A 21,458-nucleotide genomic window follows, 5' to 3' on the forward strand; every position below is an offset into this window, starting at 1 on the left:
CCTAAATTAAACGAGGACAACTAAATGATGTTATGAAGCAAGTAGTAAGAATTGTTAATTATATTCGAGCAAAAGCATTCAACCAGACTTTTTAAATTATTGCTGAAGGATGCCAAAACTGAATATACAAACCTATTGTTGCATACTCAAGTTAGGTGCTTGAGCCGAGTTAGTGCTAGAAAAGTTTATTATTTTGCGTCCAGAAATTGAACATTTTGTAATCAGTCGAGGACAGTCCATCCCAGAATTGTATGCCTTTCAATGGCTTACCATACTCCATTATCTCATATTTCAACAAACCCATTCTGGCCCTTTAGGTTGACATAAACTTGTGTCCTCAATGATGAGTGCCATATACTTCTTCGAAAGTAAACCTGACATGTTCCGAGAGCAGCTGGACAATGGCGATCTCACACACTTTCCTAAGTTGTAGGTTTTAACCCAGAGGGTTGAAAAAGCTCAGGAAATGTTGTTGGGTTTCAATCTGTGTGCTTATCTGGAGGAAATATCTGGGCACACTGAGGGGCGATTTTCTCAGCTTCGAGTTCTCACCCCACTTTTCAGGTTTGTAGAAAATCCATGGTGCAAGGAGTCTTTAAGCTGTTGAACTTCTTGGTTTGAAAAGGGCACAAGCTGAGATGGAACTGATTGACATGCAATACAGCTCGGTGCTCGAGTCCTCTTTCTTGGAGAAGGAACCACAAGATTTCTGGCAAAGTGTGCCATCTGGAAAATGTCCTTCTTTTTACCTTGGCACAGAAAATACTTTGCATGTGTACCTCCACATATGTGTGAGAGTGTTCATTTTCTACAGTGGGTGTTCTAAGAAACAAACTGACTGATGCACCTCTGCTTCCCCTCCTGAGACTTGCACTTTCTGAAAAGGTTCCAGAGTACAAGAAATGAATTGCAGACAAGAAGTGTAAAATTAGTTCTTAAACTCTGTTCCTTGGAAAAGATTTTTCCAGCATTAATTGTACCTTTGTACGTGCTGTTCGACATTCACTAACAGGCCTTCAAACCAGAGCAACACTTTTTATGCAGCATCTAGATTGGGAGACTTGCACTGCAACTCTTACACACTAGTGAACACTCTGCATGTCGTCTTCACTGAATCTATTCATGTGTGATATGAAGGAACTACTTGTACCTTAGCTACTTTCTGTGTGTGAATATTAATTTGATTGACATTTTTCCATTACCAGTGATACCTAATAATCTGAACGCATTAAGTATCTAATCGGAATGCTACTTTATCAGAATAAAAGTCATTTAAAAATGTTGGGTTGAATGTACTTTCAATTGACAGAGCTTTATCATTCTTACATCAATGTGTGTGATTTATCCACCAAAGTCTCCACCAGGCTGTGTCACGCCCCTCTTAGCCCCACCCCAAAATCACCCTACCCACATGACCTCCCCCCTCCCCCCCCCCCCCCCCCCCCCCCCCCCCCCCCCCGCGATCATATATGCGGTCCCCGGTGATAACCCAGACAGTGCATTTCTGCCTCTGAGGAAATGTTTGTGAGTGCCCGTGGTCTAGAGACTGATTGTTGGCTTCCATGGAGAGGTTGAAGAGGCTGGTTTTTATGCTGTTTTAATAGAAGTTGGTTGACCCCTGAGGTGTAGCTGCGGGTGTTTTTTAGATTTCCGCTTCCCCTACAGTGCATTGCAGTTGCGCACATGCAGGGTAAAATAAGGAGTCCTGCTGTTTGCCTTAAAGCTGCGGCAGCATTGGTGATCAGAAAGTAGCTCTGTGAACCTTCTCTATAGCGTGCACCATAGTTATGTACACAGAGTCCCTGGACTTCTTGCTTTTTTATAGGAATATGGTCTTGCTTCTCTCTTTGTTGTGCAATCCGTGCCCAATGAGATTTCCTAAACCCTGAAAAAGTATGGTTACAGACCTAGTCTCCTCTCTTGGCAGGGGCCACACTACATCGGTCCTGATCCACAACGCTTGAGCAAGGGTGTAAAACTGTGCCATGCATTGCTTGGGGGTTCAGCCTTCAGTGGACCCCCATTGAACCCAGGCCTATCAGTATCTGTGACAAAAGGGAGTGTGAGGGACTCCCTTGCAACGTTCTGTAGGAGGTACCCTATGAGTTTGAACTATGCCTACAGCTCGAGATGTTGGGTGTTGCAGACTTCAGTTTCTTTGCAGCCCAGTTAGTCTCCCTTCCAGACTTAGGCGACGATTTCTTGAAATAGTTGGTGTAACTCGAAAGTGGGTACTGGAGGTGCACTCTTTCTGTGGAACTTAATAAAGTAACCACACAATACCCTCATTAAAAGTACCAGAGACAACCGTACAGGTTTTGCTCCAGCAATGTTCATTTGCCCATCTGATTGGAAAGTTCCAATTGTTACAATTTGAGGTTTCAAGCTAAATCTTCTTAGAATTGACCTTAATGTTTTTTCTTTCATTTAGAGCACGCTGCTAAATTGAAAAAAATGCAGGAGCATGAAAAACGGCAAAAGGTGGAGTTTCGGAAACGGGTGAGTGCACTGGATGTCCGAGAATTTAATTCTGACAAAGAATGGGTCAGTCTCAGACACTAAACTACCTGGGGGGGAGGTAGGGCGTGGCCAGCGTAGGGAAATTATACTTTCCCATTACAAATTGGTGGTTTTCAGCAGCAGGCTGTGGTAAGCGTGTAGTAAGAAAAAAGTACACAGGGGGATATGGGCACACTGAGTAAACACATGCACTGGACATAGTTCATTCTTGTGTTATGGGATGCATCGCTTAGCAGCGTGATGGATGAAGACCTCCGAGAGAAAGATACGCAGTTTCCTATAAGCTGACCGCTTTGAGCAGCCCTGCAGGTCCCTTATGATATTCCTTATGTTCCTAGTGCACTTAGCTTGTTACATTCTGAGATATTTTGTGTAAAGTTTATGGTCCTGAGCAGGCTTAGGTTAGAGGGAGAATTGGTGGAGATATCAGCCGCCTGATGGGCTTTGTTAACAACATCCACATCTGATTGTCATTCTGAGATGCCAAGAAGGGGCATTAGTATGTTGCTTGTCAGAACCTGCAGTATTTCAGTAAATTACAGTCCACCTTTGGCCAGCTTTATGTGGCAGATTTTTTCAGTTATTTTGTGCCTGTTTAGTTGGTTGTGTGGTTTATTGCTGTAGACTGGTATAGTACTGGGTGATGCACATGACCTGTAGCAGTTTTCTTATGTGAGCTTGAATGTCAAGCAGTAAAAGGGAATTCAGTATCCTGTTTGAAGTACAATCGACTATCTGACTGCCGAGTGTGATGGTATTCGTTTTAGTGTGGGTTATATATTGTATTATATAGCACTTACTACCTCCAATGAGGCACTGTTGTGCTTTTACACTGGACAGCAGGAACCAAGGGTTGGCGTTACTGTGGTTTTTGTTGTTGTTGTTGTTTGTAGTTATTGTTGGCTTTTGTGATTAGTCTTGTGCTGAACAGGAACCATTCCATGTCATTACTCTAGTTTCTATGTGGTAGAGTACATTAGTATGAATTAGAAGTGATCTTTAATGCGCGAGGGGGATATGAAAATATCATGCATTGGTTGGCGGTATTAATAGATGAGCTACAGGAGATTAAAAATCATACCTGCACCCTACAAATACCTAAAGAAAAGATCGAGCTTTGAAATAGTGTGGGCAATATGCTGAGGTACAGTAGTAATCTGATTAGGTTGTGTTGCAATGTCATTGTAGGCCATGAGAACACCACTGTGCACACACTCAGCCCTCACTCGTGGCTAAATGGTGTTAAAATAAATGTTTGTGCTAGAGATCTGCCTCCATTTTCAGGGTGGGTAGCAGGAGAACGAGTCTGTTTTTTAGTGAATTGATGTATCGTAATGCTTTTCGAGGCCGAAAGCAGCGGGCTGTGTCTAATCTGAGCACCCACAAGATGTCCTCAACGAAGTGTAAGATCCTGCACCTGGCTGTCATTCAGCCTACCTGCAGTAGTAATAAGAACCACAAAAGGAAGGGCCCTGCCTAGAAACAGTAGATCCACTCTTCTCACTTCCCATGTGCTCCGGAAGAATAAGTAATTAGTAGATCCTACCTAATGAGGGCCTCATTGAATTTCCAAAGATCCCCCTGGGGATGATTCGTTGCGCTTAACAAACAATAATAATGTGTCAGGGAGGCTGATTCCAATACAAGGGGGCAAGATGAAAGAAGGATCTGCTTCTGCTCCTGTGAGATTTTCTGATGGAAGGGACTGTGAGGAGAGCTTTATCAGTGGATCTTAGGAGCCCGCTTGGTAGGGTATAAGCTTCAAGGAGAGAGAGCCTGGGCTGTGTGTGTTTGTTTTTTGTTTGTTTTACTCGAATGATTTCCAAATAGCCACGTGGCATAAAGTACACAAAATCCACACTGCCCAACTAATGGTGCCCTGCGAGCTGGAGATCTGCAGACTTTAAAGAGCTTTGCAATTTGTTGACTTTCTCCTGTATGTAGAGTAAAATAATCTTAATTATGACAACTGTCTCGAGTGTGTCATTGTTTGTGTTCACTTGTTGCAGCAGTGCAAAAAGGACGTCAATTATACTGTTCCTGTTTGTATTTTGAGTAAGAAACACTTGGACATCACCTTGTGGTGAATTTTTCTTTCTTCTGGGGAAGGACATCCATATATGGCTTTCTAGAAGGTTTTTTTTCTTCTAGTGTGTTCCCTGCCATCTAATCTCGGCACAGATAGGTGCATCCACTGCAAGGAGGCATTGTTTGGAAAAGAGAAGAGGTCTGAAAGTCCAGTATTCTGCACATAGTGATATTTTGTTCTCTGCTTTTTTGTCCTTTTTTGACAGATGGAGAAAGAAGTGACAGAGTTCATTCAAGATACTGGTCAAATTAAGAAGAAATTCTGTGCCATGGGCAAACTGGAGAGGAGCATCTTGTGAGTTGAGTTTAAATTGTTGCTCTAATACCGAATCCGGACCAGAAGCAATGGTCTAATGCTAACATTGCAGTTATGCAAGACCCTCTTCAAGAATGGTGGCAGTGGCAGTTGTTGCTGCAACCACCAGCACCTGAAGCAGGGCACCGACGCCCAGTTGTAGCTTGGATGGCGCCTGTCTGTTCTCATCACTGTAGTGTATTAGTATGAACATATCTCATTTTGGGTTTGTCTGTCAGTCACAAGCTGAGTGCAGTCATACGCGAGCTCTTCAGGGGTGAAGCAGAGTGGCAAGAAGTGTCTGATGCTTTAGACTCTGTGCTTAATTTCAGCTTACAGAAACCTGTTTGAGAACCCTAACATTATGATAAAAGAAAAGCTCTGTATTGGATCTGATTTGGGAAAGTTTGAAATAACTTCATTTAACCAGTTTTGCCACACTCCGTTCTTAGTTTGTCTTTAGTCTGCTTTGACTCCTATTTCTAACACGTGTTAAAAAAATAACGACACTTCATTAGGTTTGAATCCTTTTGTTTTTCATACTGAAATCAATAGATCTAGTTTGAACAGGGGCTTTAGGTCAGTGTTTTCTGTTGCCACACACCATCTATGGGTTTTAAGACGTTTCTTCTCTCTGTCTCTCCTTTCACGCTATGTCCGATGTCCACAGGGCAGGCTGGGGCTCAGTCGTAGAGGATTGCTGTTCTGTGCCTTGGATGTCCCGGGGTCCTTGTGGTTCAGAAAACCTGGCCAAGTGGCCAAGTGTAACCCCTTCAGGACTTGACTCTCAGAGAAGCCTATGATTGCTTGCCAGTTTTACCACCAAGAGTTATTGTAAGGGTGCTCGAGCTCCGGAATCAATAGTCTCGGAGCAATAATTAAATGTCCAACTCAGTGCTTCTCTTTTGCCAAAGAAAAAGACTTCAATTTACACTACAATAGAATGCAACACACAACCTAGGAAAGGGACAATGTAGTATCCCGCGTACTCTTGGACAGGGCTGCACTTCTAGCTGCTGTCTCTCCCTGGTACTGCCCCACTCCTCCCTCCCCTCCCCCCTTGTGGTCTAGGTGGTGCTCCCTGGGATTATGGCAACTGAGCTCCCCTGCCCCTTTTAGCTATTAACACTTAGTCTCTCACAATTCAGTAGTTTTAGTTCCCATATATGGGCAGTTGCTCATTTCTTAACATCAGTGATGGTACGGTGCTTACGGGCAGCTGCCCAGCTTAGTGTCCGGCGCCCACTCCTGAGAGTAGCCGTGCTCGCTGACAGCTGTGAGGTCTCCTTATCCGCTGCGGATTCTCTTCCTGCGGACGCATTTTCAGTGGTCCTGTTTTTGCATGTGTCTGTTGGTTGCTGGCAGCAGTTGAGCTAGAAGGCATAATCGTGGTGCGTAACAGGTGGGCCCTTTTTGGGCAGGTTCTCCGGTTCGGTGCGGCCTCGCACAGGCCTGTCTCCTTCCAGGTATGCAACCATACACAGACAGATCTCCTAGTGGTGCGGCCATGCACGGTCAGATCTTCTAGGCAATAAGACCACACGTGGCCTGATCATCTTCTGATTTAAAATGGCTACGCACAAGTCTATTTGGACTCCTATCACAGCCTGACCTTGCTTTGGGCATCTCTGGGTAAGTTTTCACGGTTCCCTACAGGAACCTCCTGCAGAGAGGCTAAAGGTTTTCAGGCACTGTGGCATGCAGATTGCTCTCAGCAGCCCTCCTCTGCTGGAAGTCCCACCAGCCTCTGGTAACAAGGGCACCGAGCTCCAGTTGGACCGTCACTCCTCCTGCAGGGGTCAGCAGGCTCTTTCCCTGTCTTAGCAAGCTGATGTCTGGGTGCTTTAAGACCGGTATACCGCTCTTCCAGCAAAGTGTCGGACTTTGATATTCCCTCACCTCTGGGAAGCTGTCGGTTAGGTAACCACCAGTTCTGGTTGCACTGAATCCCTCTTAGGACTCTATGGAGCACTCTCTTTCCTTGGCAGTAGAGAACATTGAACTGGAAGAGCAGGCAGGGTAATGGGGTGCACGTCTATCCAGCAAAAGCCGACCGGGGTGTGAATCCACTGTCTGTGCTTTTGAGTGGTTCTCCTTTCAAGAGTCAATTCCATGCTTCTATCCAGGCATAACCTTTGTATAGAGTAACAAGTATTGCGTCTGGGTTGTCGCCAGCTTTCAGCACCCACAGTGGAGGCAAAGAGAGGTTTGAGGTTTCTGCACCTGGCTGTTATCAGGCAACTGAAAGTGTTATCTGAGAAAGGCAAAAGGCTGAGCCTCACCTAAGGGTCCCCTTAACTTGCACAGCAGGTTCAGCAGTCCTATCCTTCATCCCTTCCATCCACCAAACAGCATTTCAGGAAGTCTAATCCCCAGCTCCCTGCTCAGTAAAAGGCCTAATTGAATTTTTAAAGGAACCCGGTTTCCTCTTTCTCCACATTGTTTAGGTCTCTTCCCTCCAGCTTCAGGACATTTAACAAAACCCTTCCATTGCCTGGGACAACAACCTCGCCTCCATCTTATGCACAAAGCCATGCCAGGTCTTTCCAAAATGGATGCCACATGCTTTCATTCCTTTGACTCTCTCACGCCATTCATGTACCATGCAGGCTTTCTCCACAAGCATGCACAACATACACATGGGATGATTGTGCTTACCACAAGCATTGCACTGTAGGAGTGGAACTATACGTGAGCGGGCAGTAAATCCCACTCAAGTGACACAGATAAAAACAAACCTCCGACCACAGCTATAGATTCTCAAAACATGGTGCACTGCCATATGTGCTAAACCCACTGCTTGGACAGTCTTTTACTGAGCGCGAGGGTGCGCTTGGAGCACAACAGGTTCAAGACCTTGCGTATGTCATGGGACAGACTTCGACCTCTGGTCACACACTAAATTAGTGTGATGCCAGGGCCAAAATCAAAAACCAGGATACCAGGTACTCGTAGTCGCATTTGAGCACTCAGAGCAGTGGAACACGACCCCATGCTGGGGAAATTTCCAGCCAATGCTGTCTGTGTTCCCTGTGTCTTCCAACATCTCTCTGCCCTATACAGTTACCCATGCCCAACACTATCCTGTTCCCTCATTATTGTTAGTGCCTTGCTTGCTTCTGCTTCCTACTTCTGCCCAGATGTCCATCCCTTCTTTTCCCTCATAGCTGTTGGGGCCTATCTTCCCTCTGCTCCCTCACTGTTGTTAGTGCCCAGTATCCTTTGTTTTTTTTTTTTTACTCCTGCCAGTGCTTGCCTTTAGTTTGGTACTCACAATCTCCCAAGGCCCAGCTTCTCTTGGGCCTGCTGCTGCCAGAATGTGGCTTGCCTTTGCTCCCTTTATCTGCCAGGGACTGGTTTCTCTCCCGCCATGCCATCTGAGTTGAGCGTCCCTTTGCTGCTCCCTGGCATTGCTTCTTCACTTCTGCCTGGAACTGTCTTTGCTGTTTCCTGAGCCTGTCTTCCATTTTTAGGTCTCGCCTGACCCTGCGGAGTCGCTGGTCTGGCGAGACTTTTAGTAAGGGCTTAAAAAAATGCTATCATGGCCGGCCTACAGCTTGCATGCATGTGCGCTCGCGCTTACGAGCAGAGGCGCCATATGGCTTTCCACGCTCATTAAGCGCATCCCTCGCCGCGCTTGATCGTGATCACTTTCGCTCGTGTTGCTGTCTCTCATCGTGTGCTTCCCTGACCCTGCCTCGCTCTGTCTCAACGTGTGCTTCTGGGCCTTTTCGTATCATTCCTGTGTTTCTCTGTCTCACTGTGGTTTCTCTGTCCCAATCCCCAGGATCCATATTGCTTGTTACGCTGTGTGCTTCTGTGCTCCCTCCCCCACCCGCATCTCAGTGTTGCTGTCTCACCGCGTGCTTCTCTGCCCCTCTCATGTTGTTTCTGTCCCCCATGCTGCTTTCCAAACCGTATGCATCTTGCTCTGGTTCAACGTTTCCTTCTGTGCTCTCCCTGGGTTTAGTCTAATTATGTGTTTCTCTGCTACTCCTGTGTTCCTTTTGTCCACCATATTGTTTCCCCTTGCTTCTGTACCCCATTTTGATTCCCTATCCACCCACCTGCCCTGTTTTGCTTCTGTGCTTCTTCAGCTCTGGTCACTAACTAAAAATAGAAAGAAAACCACCTGCATTATTTTGTAGGTGCGCACATGCATGGAGCTTGCGCCTGCAAAACGATGAGCACGTCTGCACCAAAAGCTTTTTGTTTAAATTCTTTGGCCATGCTGCACACCATCAGGGATGCTATGCAGGAGGACTAAAATACATTGGCAAAGCCATTAGGCCCGAAAAGCATGACTAATTGGCTTTGCCAGTATTTGTTTGTATTTCACTGGTCTAACATGGCCCTAAGTCTCGTTGGAGGAATTTAAAAAAGCCAAAATTGCTTCCCCTGGTGAATGCATTTGCTGTGCGAAGGTGTGACAGAGCATGCAAGCACCCCCCCCCCCCCCCCTTTGGAATGAAACCATTAAAATGGCCTCCTCGTGCTCGCATGTGTGCGTATGCTTCCGATGCGAGGGAAATGCCTCCATTATGGCTCCGGTCACTAATGTGGCGTTTACAGTTCTAACATGGCTATTTTAGAACGGTAAAATAGAAAAGCATTGGCATTGGGCTTCATGATGCTAGAGTACCAAGCTTGCAGATTACTCTGAGCTCTCCCACCATCCTAAACGCTAAAGAGCACTTCAGTCTATAGAATAAACACAGCGTCTTCTTCTCGTGCAACTAACGTTAAGTAGCACGCGCCACGCAATGTTGACCACACTGCACCCCTCTGCTAGATCCATCCAAAGGGGCGGGGCTTTGATTAGCCGCCTCTCTACAGGGCATCTCGGATCTCAGTAACCTTAAGCGGTAGGATGGCATGAGGCGTGCAATGGTATTTAGAGTTTAAAAACTTATATTTATCAATAACAAGTGCAATCCTTAAAATATTTTGATAGGATAACAATGAGAGATATAGAAGGAATCTGCCACATGAATAAAACATCATATAGGGACAGAAAGACTTTAAACTTTTAAAGGAAGAGGACAAGAAGGGAAGAAAAACAAGGGAAAATAAATAATAAGCATACCATGAATAAGGAAAATATAGTCCTCGCAAGTTGTACAGAAAAGTAAAATGACCTAGATACAGTATGATAAAATGATCCAATGACAACATAATAAAAAGGCAACAATATATTGAAACGAGCATTGGCATAGCCAATAGCTCTTGCTTTTGGGACCTTATAAGTATTTAGTTATGCAGCACAATATCCTTAGTGCAACAACATTAACTGTTGCATGGCTAAACACTTATAAGGCCCCAAAGGCGAGACCTATTGGCTGCCAATGCTTGTCTTCTTTGCTGCTGCTTGGACCTGGCTTTCTCTCTGTTATCTGGGATTGGCGCTTCTTGGTTTCCTCAGTTCTGCTTGGGCCTGGCTTTTTTCAGCTACCTTCCCACTGCCTCTGACTTGTCTCACTTTTTCCCTCAATGCTGCCTTCCGCCTAGCCGCCCACCCTTCCCACACCACTTTTAGTTCTTGCCTTCACTTTGCTTTTCATTGCTGCAAGGGCATGACTCTTTCTTTGTTCCTTCACTGCTTCCAGGGCTTAGCTTCTCCTGATACTTGTGGCTGCCTTCCCGCTACTGCTGACCTCCATCTTCCCATAGTCCTCTTGCCATGGCCTGGGCCAAGCTTCTCTGTGCCTTCTCGTTACTACTTGTGCCTGGCTTTCGAATACCTTCATGCCACCCACTCCTTGCTTGCCTTTGCTTCCTCCATTCTCAGTCTCTGATCTTCACCTATTTTTGTTTCAGGCATGATGTTGTGGAAGTTGCAGGCTTGGCTTCTTTTTCCTTTGGTGATGACGAAGAGAGCCGATATGTAATGATCTTCAAAAAGGTGAGTGTACTAACCGGGTCCAGCATGATTCAGAGGTTGGCACCCTTAAAACACATTGTGATTGCTCATGGTGTCCTGCTTACAGGTTTCCTGAAACTGGAACTGATGGCATAGCAGACTAAGGCACCCAGTGCAATGATCTTTGATCCAAGTCCACTCAGCCTTTCATGTTCTCGAGGTCGATAAAAGAAGTGTCATGGAGTGCTGAGATACCCATGAGTGAACATGTACTTTACAAATTCACAACATACGAGGGTGCACAAGGAGTCCTGAGTGCAGATGGAGGCAGCAGTGGTGCACAATGCACACAGGGAAGCAGGGACCTCCCGCGGCGCACACTGGCACAACATATACCTTTATACCTTCCACTCGACACATTGGGGTAATTTTTGTCCTACTTTTTGCTTGGGGCCTGGGAAAGCCTTTTACTGCATGGTAGGACCACCTGAAACCTCCCACAGCGCTCTTGGGGGCACTGTGTTATGGGGTTAGTGGAGGCTCACAGTGAACAGTGAATGAGACCTCTAGCCTAAAAGGCTCCAGCGGTTCGGGGGCAGGATATGGTGGCGCATGGAGCCTGAAGGTGGAGCCGAGAGAGGAAGCTAAAAGGCGAAATCCTGTCCTTCAATTAGGTACTCTTTAATGATCCAACATAAGCTTTAAGGGAATCTGCTGCCAGTGCTTCCTCAAGAAACTTCACATCTGCTAGGGATTTTGCTCTCGTCGTCTTGCACATTTTTTTTTTACATTATCCAGTTTGAGCAGCCAGTTCCCAAAACTACCCTTTGAGCCTCTTTTATGGAGGACATAATCCTCTCCTTCATTTTGTCCTGCTGAACCAAGATGTTATTTAAAGTGTTTGAATTATTTGTATCCAAAAGTGATTCTGATTTCTCTTGGCTTCAGAGCCATTGGGTTCCACAGTTGCCGCTACGTCTATTGTTTCTCGTGTATACCTTCTTTACTCAAATTAACACAATTCTTCTCCAGTTTCGATGATGTTGAGATGGGACACAGGTGTGCATTCCTGCCCTGAGTGCCCAACCTGATATGAAACTGGTACCCTGAGTTTTATTTTAACCCTAGCATCTTGTCACTTTAGCATGTATACAGAGACCCTGGTGCTAAGACGCCTGTGTCCTGGGTCGGTGCACCAGGCCTGCCTCATAGTGGGCACCGGAGCTCTGTCTGTGCCCGGAGGGCCTCACATGAAGCAGAGGTGGCAGCATATCCTGTTTTGTGAATCAGTTAAGGGACCAAACATGTTTCTGTGCAGTGCACATATATAATAGTAGAGCTCTATTGTGTGAATCTGAGTACTCAGACCACTGTGATCCATTGTGAATGGCCTATGTTTAGCACGACTCCAGGTAGAGTATGGAGATATATTCCCCAGACAGCAGAAGTGTATTGTATTTTCCAGTTGCTGGTGGTTGGAGATCCACAGACTGAAGTGAGGAGGCTGGAGACAGACTACCTTTTAGAAATGCAATGAGAACCCTGCCAGCAAAGGGCTATAGCTTCGTTCATCCTAAGCACTGCCATTTGGTTGATGATAGACGTCAGGGGTGGGGCTGCAGTTTCCCTTGTTGAAAGTGAGGAGGTTTCTCTGCAGTACCTCCTTCTTTTCCGTCTTATGGTTGCCTGGTGTATCGATCTTGTGCCTTTATTTTGGAGAGACCTGCTTGGATCCAGTCCCACTGTATTACACTGCAGCATTTATATAGAGCTTACTGCCCCTACGTGGGCCGCGGAAGAGCTAGCTTACATGAGCTGTGTGCTACTCTTTGTAGGGTGTGTGGTTGGTAGGGTGTTGTTTTGATCCTGTGTCAGATGGGTTCCATGTCGTGAGATGCGGTAATCGATGCAGTACTTAGCAGTGCAACGGATGAGGAAGTCTGAGAGACAGGCAAGCAGTTTATGGTTATCAGTAAGTTTGCAGCTTTGAGCAGTTCTACAGGTCCCTTCATGGTATTTCTTATTTTCAGTGTCCTCTTAGTTAGTTCACTGGGTTGTTAAGTCTGAGATATTGTGTTTAAGGTTCATGGTCCTCAGCAGGCATAGGTTGGACGAAGGCATGGATCGGAGGTGTGCGGGGATGGTCTTTGATAGTATCCTCCCATATGTCCCCAATACCTGTATGACGAGAGACACATCTTGCCATAATATTGGAGGTTCTACCGAAACTCTAAATCATCTCTAGTCCCTGAAAGGAAGAAGGTGTTTTTGGAAGCAACACTAAACTCGAAGAAAGCCAAGGTGTTCCTGCTACAAAAGAGTTTTGGCTTTAATTTAGCAAATTCGCCTTTACCAGACTTTGAAACTTTCATACACATCACTAAACCTTCTTTAAAACCCATGCACCAAGTGGGACACAACAACTTTACACTTGATGAAGTAAGCACCCCCTTCTAAAAAGGGGTAATCCCTCTACTGCCTCATATTGTGTGCATGGGTGTCATTGGTATGTGAAGGGCATCACGGGCACCGCAGTGAGGTTATCACTCCAAAGTTCCACAACGCGTCTCCCTTAAGGGAAGTATGATGTAGGTACTTTTCTTGGATCAGTCAACACTGTGGTTCATAGCAGCCTCTTGTGGGAATGCCTACGCCTCCCTCCAGTCCTCATCAGACTGTGGACTCAGATCACCGTCCCATGCCCGCGCAACAGATCAAAGGTGTCTGGAATATTAATATCTAAGGAGCAAGAGATCTGTGTTATCTTATGATCCATCAACTCCCTCCGTCAATGGTTTGACTCCAATGAACTGAAGTGGAGGAGGTCCTTCCGATCAGCCCAAGACTGCATTCACGGTTGCCATCACTTCACTGCGCTGGGCACGAGAGCTACAGGCACTCTCAATACAAGAACCGTACCTCCAAATACACCGGGGCAGGGTGGGTGCTCACAAGAACAAACTCATCATTTCTCCAAAAGGTCATTCAGCACTTCCATGTTAACCAAGCAGTACGACAACAGTCCTATTTCTAACAGCCTAGGACGCAAGCAGAAAGGTTCTACGCACACTAGGTGTCCGAAGGGCTGTCCTGTATTACCTGAAAGTAACAAAGCAGGAAGAGGAAGGGAAGTCAGTTCTTCAATTACTTTACATCCGCAAACTAGTGTTCCCAAGTCACAAAGGGACCACAGCAAGGTGGATAATGCAGACCATCGAAACAAGATGGCAGGAATAGCATTAGAGGAGAAACCAAGAGCGCCATCGCAAGACGAAAGGGACCTACACTTGCTTTCATTACTATCGCCTCCATAAACATCGGCATGGCTGCACCATGGTCATCCGCACAATTTCACAAAACACTATTGTGTAGCCCATTAAGCTAATGGAGAAGCGCAAGATGGACAAAGTGCTAAGACACTTGTTTTGAAAGGCACACATTCACTTCAGCTGAACCTCCCAAGGGAAGGGGGAATACAGCTACACAACCTATTCACGGCGTGGGAATCCTGAAAAGATTCATGGTTACTGACCAGTGCGAGTAGTTTTGCAGCTTGAATAATTTTTTGGACCCTCTTACCTCCCTAGAAATGAGGTGTGACTTGGTATTAAGAGGGTACGCAAAGAGAAGTAAGAAGCCCAAAAAGAGTACAGCCGACCAAAAGGAGGAAACCAATCTGAAGGTGGCAGCCATGCATGGAGACTTCAGAGGCTGACCTCAAAAGGGAGGAGATACCCACCAAATGACTTACAATGCCCAGAGAAAGAAGATAAAACGGAGGAAAGAGACCATTACGGTCCCAACCACTAGGTGACTAATATTCTATGTGAATCCAGAAAATACTTCCAAGCTGCAAAATATTCCAAAAGCTAAGAAACCATTTTGTTTTGTTCAAGCTCCGCACAAATGCTACTTTGAGATTTTGGAGCCTTTTACTGACTTCCCCGTACAAAATCATCACACCTAAAATCTAGTAACACTTGTCACCATATTAACAATTGTTTCTGGGAATGTCATTGCACTGGCCTGTCTGCAAGAAGTGGCAATTCAAGTTGCACTTGCTGTTTTAGTTACTTCCAAGAAGTCAGAATGAGGGTGGGTCTCTGCAGATCGACTGTTTGCATAGTCCAGATTCATGCAGCCAACACTGAAATAATCGGGCATCCAGACTGAGATTTCATTTTTTTCTTGTTGTATGTTCTGGACATGATGTTTCACAGCATTACATATTAAACATGCAGTTGTGAATATTCCGAATTGGAAAATTGCCATTACAAGTCACTAATCTGAAATGTGTGTCTATAATGAAATGTATATTTTACATATAAATCCCCCTTTTTGGCAGGAATTTGCACCATCAGATGAGGAGCTGGAAGCATATCGCAGAGGAGAGGAATGGGACCCACAAAAAGCTGAAGAAAAGAGGAAACTGAAGGTGCAGTGGGTGAATTGAATTCGGTGGGAGGGGGGGTGTTGTAGAGATTCTTTGCTGCCGCTGCAGACCCCTAGTGCAGGTCGAAATATCGGGGACTGAGAGCAAGATTGTATCTGAGAAGAGGGGATGTTGGGATAACTGCAAAGATAGGAACCTGAGTTCAGCGCTGCTCTGACTTGTCACTCTAGCAGGTCCTTGCGGGTGTCCATGCTCCCATAGATCGAAGGGCGTACGCTGTGGTGGTAAAAGTCCTTGCACCTATTCATCGAAGGGCGTCGTACACTGGTAGTAGAAGTCCTTGCACACATTGATTGAAGGGCGTACACTATGGTGGTAGAAGTCCTTGCACACATTGATTGAAGGGCGTACACTGTGGTGGTAGAAGTCCCTGCACTCATTGATCGAGGGGCTTTGTACACTGGTGGTAGAAGTCCTTGTACCCATTGATTGAAGGGCGTACACTGTGGTGGTAGAAGTCCCTGCACTCATTGATCGAGGGGCTTTGTACACTGGTGGTAGAAGTCCTTGCACACATTGATCGAAGGGCGTACGCTGTGGTGGTAGATGTCCTTGCACCCATTGATCAAAGGGCGTACGCTGTGGTAGTAGAAGTCCCTGCACTCATTGATCGAAGGGCGTCGTGCACTGGTGGTAGAAGTCCCTGCACTCATTGAACGAAGGGCGTCGTACACTGTGGTGGTAGAAGTCTTTGCACCCATTGATCGAAGGGCGTTGTACACTGTGGTGGTAGAAGTCCTTGCACACATTGATCGAAGGGCGTACGCTGTGGTGGTAGATGTCCTTGCACCCATTGATCAAAGGGCGTACGCTGTGGTAGTAGAAGTCCCTGCACTCATTGATCGAAGGGCGTCGTGCACTGGTGGTAGAAGTCCCTGCACTCATTGAACGAAGGGCGTCGTACACTGTGGTGGTAGAAGTCCTTGCACCCATTGATCGAGGGGCTTTGTACACTGGTGGTAGAAGTGCTTGCACTCATTGATCGAAGGACGTTGTACACTGTGGTGGTAGAAGTCCTTTCACCCATTGATCGAAGGGCGTACACTGTGGTGGTAGAAGTCCTTGCACTCATTGATCGAAGGGCGTTGTACACTGTGGTGGTAGAAGTCCCTGCACTCATTGATCGAAGGGCGTTGTACACTGTGGTGGTTGAAGTCCTTACACTCATTGATCGAATGGCGTTGTACACTGTGGTGGTAGAAGTCCTTGCACCCATTGATCGAAGGGCGTACATTGTGGTGGTAGAAGTCCTAGCACCCGTTGATCGAAGGGCGTACACTGTGGTGGTAGAAGTCCTTGCACCCATTGATCGAAGGGCGTCGTACACGCTGGTGGTTGAAGTCCTTGCACCCATTGATCGAAGGGCGTCGTACACTGTGGTGGTAGAAGTCCTTGCACTCATTGATCGAAGGACGTTGTACACTGTGGTGGTAGAAGTCCTTGCACTCATTGATCGAAGGGCGTTGTACACTGTGGTGGTAGAAGTCCTTGCACACATTGATCGAAGGGCGTACACTGTGGTGGTAGAAGTCCTTGCACTCATTGATCGAAGGGCGTACACTGTGGTGGTAGAAGTCCTTGCACTCATTGATCGAAGGGCGTTGTACACTGTGGTGGTAGAAGTCCCTGCACTCATTGATCGAAGGGCGTTGTACACTGTGGTGGTAGAAGTCCTTGCACCCATTGATCGAAGGGCGTACACTGTGGTGGTAGAAGTCCTTGCACCCATTGATCGAAGGGCGTTGTACACTGTAGTCTCTCCCTCTGCATCCCCCCCAAGCCTACCTGATGAGATCGATGAGGAGCATTACTGGTCTCGGCATCTAAATCTGGGAGGCGAGCAGAATAGATCTCCAATTAAACGGACTACTCTACTTAGTGGATCTCTCCTTCTTAGAGACTGTCTGAAACATCAGGAGTTAAAGGCCTTTCACTCTGAGACGCCATTTTTGTTCTCTTTCACTGTCTGGGTAAATATCTCCACACCACGAGACGGTCCTGTGTCATTCCATACACTGAGGTAAACAGGAAATTAAACCCTCCACAGAAGCTACAGTAGATGAACTAAGCGCTTCATGCGGCATAGATTCTATCGCAGCCGTGAGAGCAGAGTTAACCTCCTCCTGAACCTTGAGGGGAGCAGCCTCCTTTGTAGGGTCCCACTTTTCTGCCACAGACTGATTCACCTCATTCTTTGATGAAATTGACTTATCTTCTTGATTCAGAGGGGCAGCCAGCAGCCTCAAATTATTAAAGCGATTGAAATGTCATAATAAATATAAAATCAGACTAATCCAGGGACAAAAGGGAAGTAGGTGAGCAACCTTTATCTGTAAAGCCTCGAATATAGATCGTAAGCCCCTGAATATAGTATAGGATATACATTTTTTTTTTTATGGTAATTTCTAAACCCTACCAAAATAACTGTCATCTGATCCAAATTCTTACTTCACTATAATCCCAAATGGCAAAACATAACACCGAAATATTGTGACAAACCAAGGACAGAAACTATTTCCATCCAATAAAAACAGGTTGCCTAAATGTTTGAACTCCAGCAGGTTGTCTTTGCCAAACAAATGAATTCCTGTCAGACGTGAAGTCAACCTGAGCAGCAAATATGCCTAGCCGAAAGCTTGGATCATTCGTGTGGTGTCAGCCAGAGTCTAAAAAGTCAACGCTGGGCCACTCTTGAGGAGAGCAGTGCTCTCAGACCCTGTGCGCATTGTGCAAAAACTGGCTTTGGAAACGCAATGTACCGAGTACAGGTCGCTATCCCTGGCTACCACGAAGAGAGGCAGGAGTCCCAGTTTACTGGGGCAGATAACACCCTGCAGACCACACACACTGTTCATGGTACCAAGAGCATTGAAGTCAATACAAATTCTAAGAATAAGTTTGCAGCACCAAATTGCAATATCTCAGTTCAATAAGACAGATCCAAGCAGGACACTTCTTCTAGAGCCACATAGAATCGGAAATGCTCTTTCTGGCCGGTCTGATTATACTGAGGATAGTGATGCCTGGGGACCTCTTTGATGCCATAAGATGGGGAAGTCTAGTATGCTGTCTGTGAAAGAGGTTGTGGTGTGTTTTAACTGCCATCTTTTTTTAAATTAAATTCCTTATTGTGTATTTGTTACTTTGCTCCTAGAGTGTCAGTAAAGAAGAATTAGTCCTCATTGAGCCTCCAGTCTTGTGAAAGAATGGAGTTTAACAAAACCTGAAGCGGCTGCATACGCGGGCTAACGCCACTTGTGTATTGATACTGTTCTGGAAGCGTTTGTAATTCCACTGAAATGATCTCATTGGATGGGAAGTCTCCTTATACTGTCGATCCCAGGGAGGTGGCAGGTTCTCTTAAGTGATCTCTCAAGCACGCCATGTCTTGGTCTTTAAGCCAATGCTTTCTTTTCTTTACGTCCCTGCAGGAGTTGGCACAAAGGGAGGCCGAAGAGGATGCAATGCGAGGTCCTGCCACGGTCAACCCCAACAGCAACTACAAGGACAAGTACAGCCACCTCATCGGCAAAGACGCGGCCAAGGACGCGGCCCACACCCTCGAGGCCAACAAGGCGTATGGTTGCGGTAAGCCCTTTTATGAAAGTCCACACTCTGTCCAACCCCTGTGGGTATCCTGAGGGTCGGGAGCGAAATGACAAGAGGTGGGGGCCAGGGGGACGCGATTACTAGAGGCACTGTGGGGGACGAGAGGGAAGAATGCCCAAGCTCCAGAGATGTGAGGGAGCCTGATTGATGAGCGCCCATCCAGGATGGGATGCAGGTGTAGTGGAGTGAGTCTTGTGGAGACTCCTCTGTAGGTGCCTTGTAAACATTACCTTGACTCTAGCCTCAAGAATTGGGGGAAAAATGCACTGAATGTGTAAATGGGGTCGGCAGAAGCGCTCACTCACGCAAGGAGCCGGGAGGTTGAAATGGTGCCCGGCCTGTGGAAACTGTGGTGCCGGAGGTGGTTGCACAGAGGAATTCATGCACACCATTTCTTCCCCTCTACACCGTTTACATTTTCTTACTCCTGTCCCAATTTACGTTACTCCCCTCCCCCCATCCACAATTTTCTCTGTTCTTTCTTCCACCTTCCTTGCACCCGTCTTTCACACTTGGAATGGCATTTATGCCTCCCTCTGTAAACAGGGAGGTCCCCAGGGCGGCGCAGCCCTAGAACCAACTGCGATGGGAGCATGGCCACTGGAGGACAACGAATGGCGACGTGGAGTGTTGTCTTCCATGTCTGCCCGTGTAATCTCTTTGAGGATCACCACCTGGCATTTATCCAGATAACAATATGATGTCATGACGTTTGTAGGCGTTCTTCCCCATCAGGTTGTGATACGTCAAGTGTGTTACTATGTGTTCAAGTTGACATCCAAGTTCGGATTTCAGCCTTCATGATTTGTAACTTGAGCATAAGTGCCAGTAAAGATGAAGGAAAGGCAAGCAAGCATGGCTGACTCTTGGTTCGACACTTGGAGAAAGATAATGCTTTAACTTCAATGCACAGACGGTGTTTGAACTTCAAAGACTAATAGAACTTCACTAGGTAGGATCGTTTTCTATCACAGAGCCTCCACACATGTAAAGGGGACCAGACCCTAGTTATGGGGTCCCGGCAGGCCTTTACGTGGGGAGTTGTTAGGCAGTCTGCCCACAGGGGTCAGGTGAAAAAGCTTGTGGCCCTTGGACTGTAACCTTGCAGCCTCCACTGTCTGCCATTGGATAGGCTGGGATGAGGGGTAGTGGCACCCTCACGCAGAATGGGTGTGCCCACCCTCACGCAGAATGGGTGTGCCCACCCTCACGCAGAATGGGTGTGCCCACCCTCACGCAGAATGGGTGTGCCCACCCTCACGCAGAATGGGTGTGCCCACCCTCACGCAGAATGGGTGTGCCCACCCTCACGCAGAATGGGTGTGCCCACCCTCACGCAGAATGGGTGTGCCCACCCTCACGCAGAATGGGTGTGCCCACCCTCACGCAGAATGGGTGTGCCCATCCTCACTCAGAATGGGTGTGCCCATCCTCACTCAGAATGGGTGTGCCCATCCTCACTCAGAATGGGTGTGCCCATCCTCACGCAGAATGGGTGTGCCCATCCTCACGCAGAATGGGTGTGCCCATCCTCACGCAGAATGGGTGTGCCCATCCTCACTCAGAATGGGTGTGCCCATCCTCACTCAGAATGGGTGTGCCCATGAAGTGGCTTAGATGATGGATAATATTGAGGCGCTGCACCTTCGGGGCACTTGCATGGCTGGTGTGTGCCATCACGTACAAGCACAGCAGGCCGGCACAAACAGTCAACCAGTGTGCAGTGATTTTCTTTCACCATCTGCTTGCTCAACAAGCATTGGCAAAGTGAATAGGTCTCCTATTCTAAGAGTTATTGGCTTTGCTAACGTTTTTAGTCATGGGGTGCCACGGCATGCTAAAAGTAAAGTTAGAAAAAGGCTCCTGCATGTATGGCCACTGGTCTCCCTCTCTAACGTAAGCGACTGTAATACAGAATGTGCTCAGGTTGGTTGGACTGTTCTGAGGCAATACCCTAGAGTTTAATCTTTCCACTGTGGGTGTACCTTTATTATCGTGCAGACCTGGGGGTGCGTTCATCGACAGAACCTACTGTTAGACAGTAATTTGTTGCATGAGGTATGTAGTTTTCATTGTTTCATTTAGAATTGGTTTGTGTGGCTTAGTTTTGAGGTAAATGAGTTTTATATTGGGAGATGTGAGAAAGTGGCTCTATATATACTGGACTAGAAGGAAGTACAGTGTGTATAGAGTCCACAAACCCCAGAGGTGTAACAGAGGTTAAAGTCCGGACTGACCTTACTCTCCAAAGTGGTAGCTTGGTCGAGCAGTAAGGCAGTACCAGAGGACAGTGTAAAGCATTTGTTGTACACACACAGTCAGCAAAAGGTTTCACACCCTCAAGGACTGAACTCCAGGCCAATTGTTTGTATATCCAGAGATATGGTTGTTTTATTTTTAGAACCAACATTCATAAAAATATACTTTTCACATTACGAGTACTCTCCTGTAAATACTTTGCAGAGGAGCAATACGTTTGTACACACAATAATCACAGGTTAGCTAATAAGCAATACAGTTCTGAAACACACTCTAGCATTGAGCTCAATGGGTTTTCATAGGAAGGTACAGTTGATTACTATATGGATTACTTTGGTAGTTCCAGGACTAGATCTTGGATTCAGTCCTGGGGT

At 46.5% G+C, this 21,458-nt stretch overlaps 1 protein-coding gene across 1 annotated transcript in view; it reads left to right on the top strand.

Annotated features, from left to right (window-relative positions):
* The window catches only part of SPAG7 (sperm associated antigen 7), a 54,285-nt gene that overhangs the window by 18,304 nt on the left and 14,523 nt on the right, over nucleotides 1-21,458 (top strand). Inside the window, exons 2-6 of the mRNA XM_078670978.1 lie at nucleotides 2,432-2,499; nucleotides 4,815-4,903; nucleotides 10,721-10,805; nucleotides 15,109-15,198; nucleotides 18,648-18,804. Coding sequence (XP_078527104.1) covers nucleotides 2,432-2,499; nucleotides 4,815-4,903; nucleotides 10,721-10,805; nucleotides 15,109-15,198; nucleotides 18,648-18,804 — 489 coding nt within the window. The remainder of the gene's footprint in view (nucleotides 1-2,431; nucleotides 2,500-4,814; nucleotides 4,904-10,720; nucleotides 10,806-15,108; nucleotides 15,199-18,647; nucleotides 18,805-21,458) is intronic.

This window comes from Lissotriton helveticus, chromosome 12 (genome assembly GCF_964261635.1).
Source record: "Lissotriton helveticus chromosome 12, aLisHel1.1, whole genome shotgun sequence".
Classification (NCBI taxonomy): Eukaryota; Metazoa; Chordata; class Amphibia; order Caudata; family Salamandridae; genus Lissotriton; species Lissotriton helveticus.